Below are 14,186 nucleotides of genomic sequence, written 5' to 3'. Positions count from 1 at the left end.
GAGCTTAAATTTAAGACCTCTCCCTTTTTAAAGAGAGATCCTGATCACTACACCGTAGCCATGGTTGTTGACCCTTTCGTTGATGGAGCCTCTTTTTGTTTTATAGGTAAATCAATGGATCCTCTTTATCTAACTATTACCCTTAAGTTTATTAGTGAGTTTAGTTCAAAAGAAAGAATCTTGTTTGAAAGAATTCACATGGAGTTAGTTGTCTTATTTGACAATCAGATCAAAATGAAGATTATATCTGGGATAATTTATGTTAAACTATTGTTATTTAAAACTTCATTTGTTAAATGTAAAGAATACAAACAAAAATAAATCATGCATATTTTACTAAATTATTTATTTTGGGTGTGCAACTACTTGTCGATCACAAATCGTTCCTTGCAACCCAACCTAATTTTCTTTTTAATTCTTATAAAGTACACCTCACTTGTATTTGATATCTCTCTCTCTCTCTCTCTCATTATTTTTTATTATTGAAGAAGAGGAATGCAATCATGTTAATAGAGGAGCAATCAATTCTAGATGACACAATTATTGGCGCCCTTTATCTTTTATTCTTATTATTTAAGTTAAGAAATAAAACTTACCCCAACCTGACATTCCTTCACTATTTATTGTACTTTGTGACTTAGATCATTCATAGTAATCAAATTTGAATCCGACAAATATTTGAAAGATTCGTGAAAATTTCGCAAAGAAACATAGAAAATTTTGATAATCAAAGGGAGTAGGTAGATTGAAAAAATTTATAAATAATTAAAAACAGTCAAATTTTCTTACTTGTCGGACGATTTTTTCAATTAAAGACGAATTGTTTTTCATTCATTGGCAGTTTTTTACAAATTTGAGTAAAAAAATTATTAGACAAGATAGAAGATTAGTGAGACAAATTGAAAGATCTGAATCACATAGTTGACGATGGGGGGAGATGGTAGTGGTAGTGTGCCCTGATATTTCAACAAGGAGACTAAAACGTGGGGTCCCACCTGTAGGCAAATAATTCTCTGCCGACATCATGACAAGCAATCCTGCGTAATGTGGCACACACAACTCCGAGTCGCCGCGTGAATATCGAGTCAAAACCGAGTCTCCAACACTAACTGTGACATTGACACGGACAACGAAACTTCACTTGTTTTGTTGGACTAGAGCTTCAAATAACGACTAGTGCTGTCACGTGCTATACTGACTATAGTTGTTGGGTTGACAAGAATGACTTTCGTGGGACCCCCAACGAACGTCTAAGACTAACGGCAAATTTAACGGTTTACCGTAATATGAGATGTGAAATTAACGACTAGTGCTGTCACGTGCTATACCTCTATAGTTTTACACTACATTACATACAATTATCATGAGATGTGAAATTAACTAAACGCCTAATGGTTGATTAAATTTTCTAACTCAAGGCCCTTAGTTTCTTGAGTGAGTTTTTTGAACTTATTTTAAATTGTGATTTAATAGCTTAATTATAATAAAAGTTACATTAGAAATAATATTAGTGACTTGAGAGAAAACAATTGATCTCAATTGTGTAAATATGACATCCAACCGTTAGGATTTATATGAATCTAGATAACAAAAATCTCGAGGATAAGTTGGTACGGTTGCGATTGTGTGTTTTTTCATGAGGCATTCTTCATACACTATATGAAAATTAAAAATTTTGACAAGAAAATTCGACGGGCCAAAGCCTACAAAGTCTAGAAAGCGAATTTTGATACCTATGGGCGTTGAAATTTTTTATGATCCCCAATTTGACGGCTTAAAACCATTAAATTTCTCTCATCCTCCATTAATTTAACGGTTTCTATCCATCGAAAAATAAAATTTGACAAAGAAAAATTCAACGGCCTTGAATCGTCAAATATAAGTTTTTTTTCACATTGTGGTACATGTATCTTTGCGGGCATATCAAGAATCATGAAAGAATTTATAGAGTAAATGTCAAGCAACTTAGCCCCTAAGAGATGATTGCTTGGTTGAGTGATTGACAAATTTGAAGTTGAGTGTCATCTCAAAGATATTTGTAAAACTTGTCTCCCTTGTCATGAGTTAGAAGCATTTGAAGGTTCTCGTTGTCATTAGGTAGGTTTAGTTTCTCACAAAGGCCATAGTCCTAGAAAATGACTAATGGAGCTTACTATCAATCTATCAATGGTCGTGTTCCACGATAGCTTGTTGAATTGACAACAATTTTATCACATGATAATATGATATATCTTAAACATGACTTGTGGAGTCGACATCAAACATGTTACACAAAATCCACTATAAAAGAGGGGAAAAAAAAAATTAACATTAGTAAAAGAGCAATTTTTCTAACAATTTAAACCAAAACACAAAAAATTCTAGAGGATTGACCCTGAAAAGTCTAATGGTGTTTCGACAAAAAACCTTGTAAAAGGCTGTTTCTCTACTTCTTTTCTTTTCGATAGGTATATATGCATAATTAATATACATGAGATAATCATGATTATTAGGAAGACTCGTCCATTGTCAAACAAACGAGGAAAAAAATTATTAGTTCAATGTTCAAAACAAACCAATCAAGAAATATGTGTTGGCCTTAAAATTTTGGACTTTCCTAACAATACCTAAGCATCTGATCCCTAAGTAATTAGGGATAATAAAGGGAACCTTCTTTATTGTTCTGGAATGATATTCAATAAAAAAAGGTGGTATTTTTTTTATTTCACTAGCCCTTTCCTTACTAACTTAGTAAGATTTTATGTTGTTTTGTTCAAATGGATTACCACATTTGGTAATCCAACACTACAATCGTCTAGATTTCATGGAAAAATTCAGATCGAGAAAAAGAAATTAAAATATATATATATATATATATATATATATTTTTAGACTTGATCCAAGGTTTTGAAAATGAATAATTACCAAACTTTCACCTAACTCCCAAATTTAAAATTAAATTCAAAGATTAAAGATAACTTCTTCTTTTTTTTTTTTTTCCCAAGGTTGATAGAATTTTGCCCTCTACAATCTTAAAGCATCGGATAATGGTTTTGGATGCCACAAGTTGAGCCCAAGGACTCTTAGTAAGGGTGACAGCTTTAATAACTTAGTAAAGGCTACCCGAACTCAGACCTCTTAGTTACTAGAAGATAATATAATAATTAATAAAGGAACAGGTCCACCATCCAACGTGTTTTGTAAATTGGGGTTAATTTCAAAAAATGACAGATTTTTTGTGAGGATAATCTCTATTATGGGGAGATCATCCTTACAAAAAATTAGCCCATTCCGAAACTTCTGACTTCCTAACCCCATCAAAAGTGATTTAAAAAAAATTAACGATCCACAATTCTTCAACTTAGAAATTGGGGTAAGAAGTTTCAAAATTGACTGATTTTGGGTGAGAATGATCTCTTTGTCATAAAGATCATCATCACCAAAAATCATCTAATTCCAAAACTTCTAATCCTATTTTATAAAACACGATGGAGAGTGATCTTGTCCTTATAATAAATATGTAATTCTTTTGTACAATTCGAGTTCTACACGTTTGTTGTAGTCTTGTAAGTCTCCCATTTACTATAAGAAGAAGAGATGAAGCTCGTCAGGTAATCAAAAGTGGGTTAGTTTCAATTCTCTATCAGTAACAATCATGGAGTAGAAAACTATACAAATCAATCTAAAATCTGTCCTAACCATGCGATCAACAGACCTTTTTTGTGGGTTATGGCCAATTATGACTTCGATTGACACAACTTTATTCCAAACCAGTAGGTGGCCCAAACGTGCATTGATTGTGATTTGATTGGATATGAAAAATAGGTGGAAAATGATTTTTTTTTTTTTTAAATACGATTTTTTGGGTCTTCGATTGCATATTTTCAGAAATTTAATTTCTTGCCCAAAGTGATTTTCCATTCTGATTCACAAAACGATTTGTCCACCTCCTAATTTCATTTTATTACGATTATTTCTACCCTTAGATCTAAATAATCATACTTTTAAAACTCAAATCGGAGTCAAGTTGGCAAATAAAAATATATATTGGATTTATAAATATTTTAAAGTTATTTTAAATACTATTGAAATAAATAAATAAATAATTTTAAATTAAAATATTATATATAACTGAATAAATAACTTGAGTTTCTGACATTAATTTTCGAGTTGACTCAATCGTGATGACTTTGTTAATTTGCCAAGTTAATTTTTAGTCGAGGCACCTCGAAATTCAATTAAGTCAAGTCAACTTGACCATGTTTGAAGTTGACTCGATGATTTTTAAAATTATGCATAAAAACAATTCTCTTTTTGATATTTTCATATATGAAATCAAATGGTGGAATTCATTTCCTATGACTATTTTCCAAAGGAATTCGTGTCAATTTCCTTGAAAATGAATTCCCTTCAATTATTAAACAGAACTTTAAGTGTACTCAGTGCCGTACAATCAAGTCAAATTAGTATTATTTTTTTCAAAACTTTTTCTCAGATATTTTAGACTTAGAAGAATCAAAGTAGGGATAAGGGTCATCCTTCTACCCACCAATTCAAACATATCAGCTATGAAGTTTTGACGAATATTTTTGGGTCTATCTTTTGAAAGCTAACCTAACAGACATTATTTGCTCAAAAGAGGACAAAACTACTAAAATTCTTCATAAAGAAAAAATAATTCAATTCTTGACAAGGGAATGTTTGGTTAAAATTAACGAGAATTTAAGATCCTTGTTTTCTCCTCGTTTGTCATCATAAAATTTTGTCGGATGCTTGATTGTCGTTTGTTGATCGCGAATCATTGTAAAAATTTTGGTGCCTTTACGATTCTTTTTCGAAATGACACAAAACAATTTCATTCTTGTCGACACCAAAAAAAAAAATGGAAGAGTCAAGAAAAGATGTTTTATCTCATAACAACTATTTTATTTTCATTAGGTTGGTGAGTAGTTGGGTGTTATTTATATATTTTTTATGTATTTTCTCTATAAATAATACTGAAGTGACCTCAAGATTGGATCTCACATCACACACCTTAACGTGAAAGTGTTGAGGAATCATAGATGCTTTGCTCGAGATACAAGTGCAAAAGCATCTATGGTACCTATCCACTTTCACATCAAGATGTGCGATATGAGATCTATTCTCTATTTACCTTTCAAGCGTATATGGGGAAGCATTTACGGCTTGGAAACAAAGTCACATTAATTACATTTTTTTAAATCTTTCTAAGAAACATTTAAAGTTATTATATAACTACTACACTAGAACAACCTTATACTCAGTAATGGATCTTAAATACTACACAATTAAAAGTTAAAAAAGAAAATCACACACTTCATTCATGTCAAGATCATGATGAAGATCAGATTTGAAAGAAAAAAAAAATTAATTTTAATTTTTTTAAAGCCTGATCTAAGGTTTTGAAAATTGATGGTCTTGAACTCCGATTTTTAATGTTTAGATTTTTGCATATTGATGATGTGGCACTCCCTCACTGGTTGAAGTTCATTAAAAGGAAATAAAACGCATTATTCATCAAATATCCATATTTCAGAATTACAAAAAAAAAAAAATACAAGTGGTCAACATTATGTAGCTAATGGGGATTCTTTAATAATGTCAAGGAGAAGCTAAAATGACCGACTCTTTCTGGGTTGCTGGTTCAGCCACGTGTAAATGTGATTATTTAAATCATCACAATCAAAAGATCCCCAAATTAACACAGCTAAATTCATTCATGAATAATGATGAATGCACGTGGTTTTAGGTACGCAGTTTACGTGGTAAGAGCACAGAATCGTAGATCCTTTTCTTATGTATCTCGAAGAAAAAATCTATGGATCTGTGCCTTTGCCATGTCAGCCACGTACCAACCGTGTACCCAAGACCGGTTGCATTCATCATGACTTTTCATTTAAATATCAACCGAAGAGAGTTTTAAATCTACGAAGATACTAGTTTCATCCCCCCACGGGTGTTGGGCACTTAAAGTGGAGGGAATTAGATCCTTTTCTTATCATCTATTGATGGTAATCGTTAATTTGTGTCATAATCAAAAAAATACATTTGCTTGTTTTTACTTCAATCACAAAAATTAAAGATATTCCTTGTATTGCTTGTATGATTTTAAAACTTGTAAGTAACGGAGATGACTATGTTCAATTCCTATGGGTTTGACAACGATTAGATGATTTCTAGGATATATCCTTTAGGATAACCCTAAAGAGGGATTCAAACTCAAGATCTCCACTTCTTGAGGTACCGTCTTGGCTATCTCACCAACCCTTGAGAGTTAACCTTGAATGTCTTAATCGACTACGATAACTTCATACTCCAAACAACATGTATAAACGTTAACTACACACGTTGAAGGGGAACCTGATGTGAAATGTTCAAAGTAACATATTAGATCAATCTTTAGTACATCGAGGTACAACATCATATTGTATTATAATGCCACTTGATATAGTATTTCTAGTTATTGCACACCGAGCAGCTTGTACTAAGACGTACCTATCTCATGAGGTTCGGAATAGTCAAATCTTCCCATATGTATCATTCGAGAAAAAGTTCATCCTTAACCACAATGGTAGCACAACGAAGGCATAGCAAGTGCGCAAGTCAGGCTCAAGGCTCATACAAATACAATAAAGTCGATTTTTCAATTCGACATTGTTTTAAAAAATTCCTAAGTGCTCATGAGATCCCAAGATGATTCTTGCAAGATCACCCCAAAGCTAGTTATGAGTAGAACTGGGACATATGCCCATATGAGATGGTCATAGGGTGGGCCCTAAGTGTTTTTTTTTTTTTTTGATATTTTCAAAATGGAACATCAAAACTAGAAGTCAATTATACCGAGCCTTCATTTCCTTGATAGACCTACAATCAATGAAATATCAGTTGCATCAGACTCGTGTCCAGGGGTGAAACTAGTAAGGAGTCAGTGGGGGCAATTGCTCCCACTCAAATTTTCCCCCTTGTATTTATGCCTTAATTTGAGATATCCCTGTATTTTCAACTAATGACATTGCCCCATTTGCCCTCATCCCTCGATTTTTTCAAGATGTCATTGCCCCTTGATTTGGGCCTTATCTCATAGACTAATTGGAAATTACCTAAATACCATTTTCTTCAACCTCTAACCAAAAGCCTTTGAAATTTCTCTCCAAAATCTTAGACTTCAAGCTCTTGAACCTTAACATTGACTATAGTTTTCCCCAATAAAATCTTGGCTCTACCCCTGCTCATGTTGACATGCACAGATGTGCCTTTGGGTTTCGTTGCCCATCAGACTGGTAAAGCTTATTATGTGGGCCTCACTACTAAATACATGTGTTTTGACCCCATTGGACCAAGCTGAGATCATGGTCTTACAAGACACACTAGAGTGAATCTTCGGCGTCTCAAAGACAACCAAGCGAGATAATCTATGAATCAATCTATCATATTGACAGGTCCAACATCTCAAATGACTCATCATATTTTGAAAATATTGTTTAAGTTAATGAAAACTCACGATGTTAGCCAGGTTTCACATTTTTTATGTAAATAATCAATTTTAATAAATTCAATATTTTTATCTATTGGGATGAAATTCAAGGCAATCGTCAATGCTCTAGATCTCACTTCGACAACAAAGATTTCACAAGATACAATATATATTGATCAAACATAAGAAATTAAAATCAAAGATGAGATGGACAAGAATACACAAATGTTTTTTGGGGGTTTTTCATTTCAATGACCAACTTTGTCTCCAAGCTCTTAGAGTCAATCGGTTACATAATAATTTCTTGTTTTTTAGATAATAAATAATAAAGATATTTTAATCTTTAAATTTAAATATCTTATTTGCAGTAAATATTTGATAATTCAAGTCAATATAATAAATGCATTTCTTAAACGTATAATAAAAACATTTATTATGCAAAATGTATTTATTACATAAAAGACAAACATGTCTTTATCTATTTTTATTAAAAGATAAAATGAATAAGAATATTTTTAAAAATTGAATGTAGTGGAGAATACTAATATCACCATGAAATCTTAAGCCTTGGCATTTCTCATATATATATATATATATATATATATATATTTTTTTTTTCCAACACTTACCTAATGGGTTTGAAAAGAAACGAGTGCGTGTGAGAAGAGGGGGATAGGGGGTGGGAGGCGGTCAAGATGATGTGGGGGTGTGTTTGAAAAGCAGTAAAGTATAGGATGGTTGACATAGTTGTCAGTCTAGAGTCTTTGCACCCACGTGTACATTTCTCTGAGCTTTAACTTTTTGGACTTATATATCTCCCCCTCCCCTCTCTTTAAAAACTCACTCTCTCTCACATAAGCTTTAGTTTCTCTCTTAAAGAGTCCCAGTTCATAAGCTTTTCCCTTGATTTGGGTATTGGTTAGGTGGTGCACTTATTGTGAGCACACCCACCTTCAGAATTGCATGTTTGATTTGGGTTTTTGTGAGTCTTGGAAAGTGTGTCCACATATTTCTCTCAGTCTGACATTCTACCCAAACTAAACTTATTTTGTTTTAGACCTCACAGAAGCTCATCCTCAATATCTTATCATTTGTATTTGATCCTTTTCTATCAAAGATGGGTGAAAAAGCTCCTACAAAGAATCATCAGATCTTTGATCTCTCACAAGATGTTCCCTCCAAACATTTTGATGATGATGGTAGAATCAAAAGAACAGGTTTGTCATTCTAAATTTCTAATCCACACAACTCTAATAATTTATCTCTCATTTGCTCCCCTATATCTATATGTTTTAGTTAACCAAACTGTGATTTCTTTTTTTCTTTTCTTTTTTTCAATCAGGGAACTTTTGGACTGCAAGTGCCCACATAATAACGGCTGTGATTGGATCTGGGGTCTTGTCCTTGGCGTGGGCCATAGCTCAGCTAGGATGGGTTGTTGGACCCATCATGATGATCTTGTTCTCCTTTGTGATTTACTACACTTCAGCTCTCCTCACTGAATGTTATAGGTCAGGGGACTCTGTAAATGGCAAGAGAAACTACACTTACACGGATGCTGTTCGATCCAATTTAGGTAAATTAGCTCAATTTCTCACCTCTTTAAGCAAATTAACAAAATGGGTTTCTCTCTAAAGTTCTAAATTTATCATCTTTGATCTTTATCAGGTGGAGTGAAGTTCAAGGTTTGTGGTCTAATTCAATACTTGAACCTTTTCGGCGTCGCAATTGGTTACACCATTGCAGCATCTATAAGCATGATGTGAGTTAAATTCAAATTGAAACAAATCAAACATGTCTTTAATTTTTAGTTATGGTGTTATATGATTATATTTGGTTTAATGGGTTGGTTGGATTTCAATCAAACAGGGCAATTAAACGGTCGAATTGTTTCCATGAGAGCGGCGGAAAGAACCCGTGTCACTTATCGAGTAATCCATACATGATCATGTTCGGTGTTGCGGAAATCTTGTTCTCTCAAATCCCAGATTTCGATCAAATTTGGTGGCTATCGATTGTTGCCGCTGTTATGTCGTTTACTTACTCGTCAATCGGTCTTGGCCTTGGAATCGCTAAAGTTGCAGGTTTGAATTGGTCTCATTTTGTGCTTCAATTAAGTCCTACTGAGCTTAAAAGAGATTTTTTTTTAAACAAAAAAATTAAACCTTACTCTTATGTGATCAGAGAACGGGAAATTCAGGGGTAGCATGACTGGAATAAGCATCGGCACGGTTACTGAGACCCAAAAGATATGGAGGAGCTTCCAAGCACTCGGAGATATCGCCTTTGCCTACTCTTACTCCATCATTCTTATTGAAATTCAGGTATAATTTTAAGTAAAAACGCCTTATTAAATGAGAAGGACAGTAAAAATAGGATAACAAATGCATAAAGAATCGCAAGATTTACGTGTTTCAATAGTGCTTAGGTTGACCGTTGGATTTTACAATATTGGATTTTGATTCGAACCCAACCAATACACAAAAAATAGCAAGTGTTAGTAGTACAGAAAGTTAAGCCCATGTATCTCTTTGAGGTCGTAACATACCACCACACTCCGCAGTCATCGTCCACGGTGACCCCTTCTGTGGTGGCTTTGACTCTGATACCCTTCTTTTTGAGTCCACAAGTCGTCCCTTCCACTAAGGCTCCCGTTGCCCACTTTATGTCAACTTTCACTCTAATACCCTTCTTTAGACCCCTAGTAGCCCTTTTCCCAAGTTGTTCCTTCCGAGGTTTGAATCCAATACATCATGCTGGCTATGAGACCAAACGATACGAACTCAACCAATACGCCAAAAATACTTAGGTGTCAGTGGTGCAGACAATTAAGCCCATCTCTCTTTGGGGATCATAAGTGATTTCTGCTTAGATCTCTTTCTCAAGACATCCCAACCGAAGAGACCGTAGTCCTGAAATACAAAAATTGCCCTTGTGACCCCTAAATTGTATCCAAGTGAGCAGTATTTTCCTATGGTATATGATCAATCTCAAATCGGATTCAAGACATCTCACAACATAAACAAGTAATAGGCTTGATTGATTTTTTGTAAATATAATTAATTCATTCGATAAATTTTGGTTATAAACAGGACACAGTTAAATCCCCTCCATCCGAAATGAAAACGATGAAAAAGGCAACACTATTTAGTGTTGCAGTGACCACAGCCTTCTACATGCTTTGTGGTTGCATGGGTTACGCCGCATTTGGGGATGGATCACCAGGCAATCTTCTCACTGGTTTCGGCTTCTACAATCCATTTTGGCTACTTGACATTGCTAATGCTGCTATAGTAATCCACCTCGTCGGAGCATACCAAGTCTTTTGCCAACCCTTATTTGCCTTCATCGAGAAATGGGCAGCACAAAGATGGCCCGAAGTCAAATTCATCACTAAGGAAGTCAAAGTACCAATCCCTGGGTTAAGCCGCCCTTACAACCTCAACTTCTTCCGCCTCATTTGGCGATCAGCATTTGTAGTCCTAACTACCGTCATATCAATGCTCCTCCCATTCTTCAACGACGTTGTTGGAATCCTTGGTGCGTTCGGATTTTGGCCACTCACCGTTTACTTTCCCGTGGAGATGTACATTGCACAAAAGAAGATACCCAAGTGGAGTACTAGATGGATTTGCCTTCAAACCCTCAGCCTAGCTTGTTTAACAATCTCACTTGCGGCCGCTGTGGGCTCAATTGCTGGTGTTATCATTGATCTCAAGGTCTATCGACCCTTCAAAACCAGCTACTAATATAGATTATCTGTGTATTGTTATCCTCAGAGGCAACAACAATCGTTGTTAATTGTCTTTAATTTAAAGTTCTATATGAGAAGTAAAGAACTACAGATTATAATTTCAATCCATGTCCATGTTCTTAACTATCTTAAGAAATGTTGTTTTACTTTTGCACAAGACTTTGAAAGAAGTGGGAGCATTTATATGAGCCATCCTAAGGGCCAGGCCTCATGCTGTTATTGTTGCATATTTAAGTACTTGTTGAGAGAATTTTAAAAAATAATAATATTATTTTACTTATATATATATATATATAGGGTCACGTTCAATACCAAACATTTTGGCAAATATTTTAGCCAACCATTTTTGTCCTACATGGGTTAGAAGTTTTGAAATTGACTGATTTTTGGTGAGGATGATCTCTACGGTGAGGAGATCATCCTCACCAAAAATCAGTCCATTCCAAAACTTCTAGCCCCATGTTTACAAGTTGAAAAATCATGGACCGTCCATTTTTTATAAACCATTTTTGATGGGGTTAGAAGTTTTGGAATGGGCTGATTTTTGGTGATGATGATCTCCTCACCGTAGAGATCATCCTCATCAAAAATCAGCCCATTCCAAAACTTCTAACCCATGTTTTGAAAAATGTTTTGCCAAAATGTTTGGTGTTGAACATTTCCCTATATATATAACCCATTTACAAGTACTTTTGTAATTTAAAAATTTATTCATGTGACTTCAATCAACAAAACTCACCTCCTCTTGTTCCATGGCTAACAAACATGCAGAGGACAATGATAATTTCAACCAATGTTTTAAGATCCAAGCTAACAATTGGATCAATAATTTGTCAAATTATTGGACCATGGTTGGATCCTAGTCTATTATGGTCAAGCTGATTTACAGGCATTCAAGAAGAAGAATGATTTTCTGGCGATCCCCTTAGACACACGCGCCCCATAAGCCCCATGACATGGCATTTGTTAGAACCATAGATTCTTTCCTTAGGATATACAACTGCACATATTTGTGGGTATGTGCAGTTGTGTATCCCGAGGGAAAAAATATATGGTTCTAGCCCATGCCACGTCAAGGGGCGTCAGAAAATCACGACTCATTGAATAATTTTAAAAATATTCTTGGTTAATTTATTTATGAAATAATGAAAAAATTAATCATATAATATTTTTATTTGGTTTCTTCCATGTGCACTACTTCTCTTGTTGGGTTGAAGCATAATTGTAAAATGATTTCCAATTTCTTTTTCCAACGAAGTCATCTAATTATGCTACATATTAAGATTGATTTATTTTTCTAGAGTATACACTTGTTTTTCATTATAGAATGACAACAAACTTACATTATTAAGTTTTGAATTTAAAAGAATCTTTTCATGGTGGAAATCATTGTCCATCTCTAAAATCTTAAACTTGAAAAGAAACTTTCCAACAAATTTCATATTAAAGATTCTTGAAAAGAATCTTGGTGTCTACATCTCAAAGTTGGTGGTGGTGTTGGTGGGAAAGATGGAAGTTTTTGGATCACTTTAGACTGACCAAACTTGTCATATCTTGGAATTTAGAAGTTGCTAATTACACGAGAAAACAAGATTGTGCATCCATTCGTCCATCTATATGTTGAGTGTATATTTCCCTACACTCTCAGGTGAGTCATACCTAGTCAAGCTTCGTGTCCCTCTTATATTCATAGTTTTCCCCTTCTTCAAGATATCGGTCTTTTGGAATAGTTGGTTGGTTGACATGGTATCAGAGAGCGTTGGTTCGTATAGGTCACGAGTTCAAAATCTTTCCACCCTAATGGGTGAAGGGGAATTTTGAGTGTATATTTCCCTCCACTCTTGGGTGAGTCGTACCCAAGTTAAGCTCTGTGGTCCTCTTATATTCATCATTCTCCCCTTCTCCAAGAGATTAGTCTATTGGAGTAGTTGGTTGGTTAACACTATATATACGTATGTCCATCCATCAACCCCTCAATCATATACTTGTCAGCTCGATTACTTGTGATCTCTTGAGATAATGGAGTTAACATGGATACAACGGAGCAACATTTAAAATCTTGTCAAGTTGAAAATTTGATTAATCGATTATGATTGATTACATTTTGAGTTGACTCAGTATTTAAATTTGTTTGAACCAACTCATCCAATTAAGATTACTTGGAAATGTATCATGTGAAACCACAAACTTGAACTAAATATGCAATTACATTTAATATGTATTTTTTAAAGTAAAAAAATAAAATAAAATATAAATCTCAATTTTCAATTAATAAATATTTCAAAATATTTAACTAGCAATCAAGTTTGGATGTTTTTTTTCTTGGACTAGTTGGTGAGTGGGTTGGTGTGTCCACCCCACCATGGAGAAAGGAATGAATCTCAAAGATTCAAAAAGCAAAAAAGCAAAAAAGAAGAAAAGATTTCCTTTTGGTGGTTCAGAGATTCTTTTACTCCCCACTCCCATCCGTTGAAACTTGGAAGCACGAGACACACGTGCGGAGAAGCCAAAATGCTTTTGGATGCCACGTATTAAATTATTAATAATATATACTTTTTACGCGGCAAACCCCCAAACCTTAAAATAACTCTCTCAAAAACTTTCTTTTTTTTATTTTGGTTACAGATTTCCCCCTTGATCGATATCTTGATGTGATACCATACCATCCCTTTATTTTGAAGAATCAAGATCAAGTATGGTGTCCCGTTCCTATTGAGTAGGAACTGTGTCTATTGTAGAAGTCCATGGACCTAATTCATCTTCACAAAATCAATTTGTAAAGTGAGATTGTCCTAGGTTTATATATAGCCTAAGGTCTTGAGACGCAGACAATATGAGATTATCGCTCACACTCCCCCTCATGTGTAACGTGTCTCCTACATGTGATTACCTGCTCTGGTACCATTTAAATCGGCCAACTACTCTAAAAGATCGATCTTTTGGAGAAAATGAGAACTA

General features: G+C 34.3%; 1 protein-coding gene across 1 annotated transcript; it reads left to right on the top strand.

Annotated features, from left to right (window-relative positions):
- The first annotated feature begins 8,310 nt into the window (after nt 1–8,310).
- LOC147406682 (amino acid permease 3-like) lies at nt 8,311–11,332 on the top strand. Its single transcript, XM_086434834.1, has 6 exons — nt 8,311–8,691; nt 8,817–9,050; nt 9,143–9,236; nt 9,344–9,558; nt 9,659–9,798; nt 10,567–11,332. Exons 1-6 carry the CDS (start codon nt 8,592–8,594, stop codon nt 11,221–11,223), a joined length of 1,440 nt encoding a protein of 479 aa, XP_086290960.1. The 5' UTR covers nt 8,311–8,591; the 3' UTR covers nt 11,224–11,332.
- The last annotated feature ends 2,854 nt before the right edge of the window (nt 11,333–14,186 follow it).

Source organism: Akebia trifoliata, chromosome 3 (genome assembly GCF_017979445.1).
Source record: "Akebia trifoliata isolate Shusen 1 chromosome 3, ASM1797944v1, whole genome shotgun sequence".
Taxonomy (NCBI): domain Eukaryota; kingdom Viridiplantae; phylum Streptophyta; class Magnoliopsida; order Ranunculales; family Lardizabalaceae; genus Akebia; species Akebia trifoliata.
This window is presented reverse-complemented; position numbering and strand designations above follow the sequence as displayed.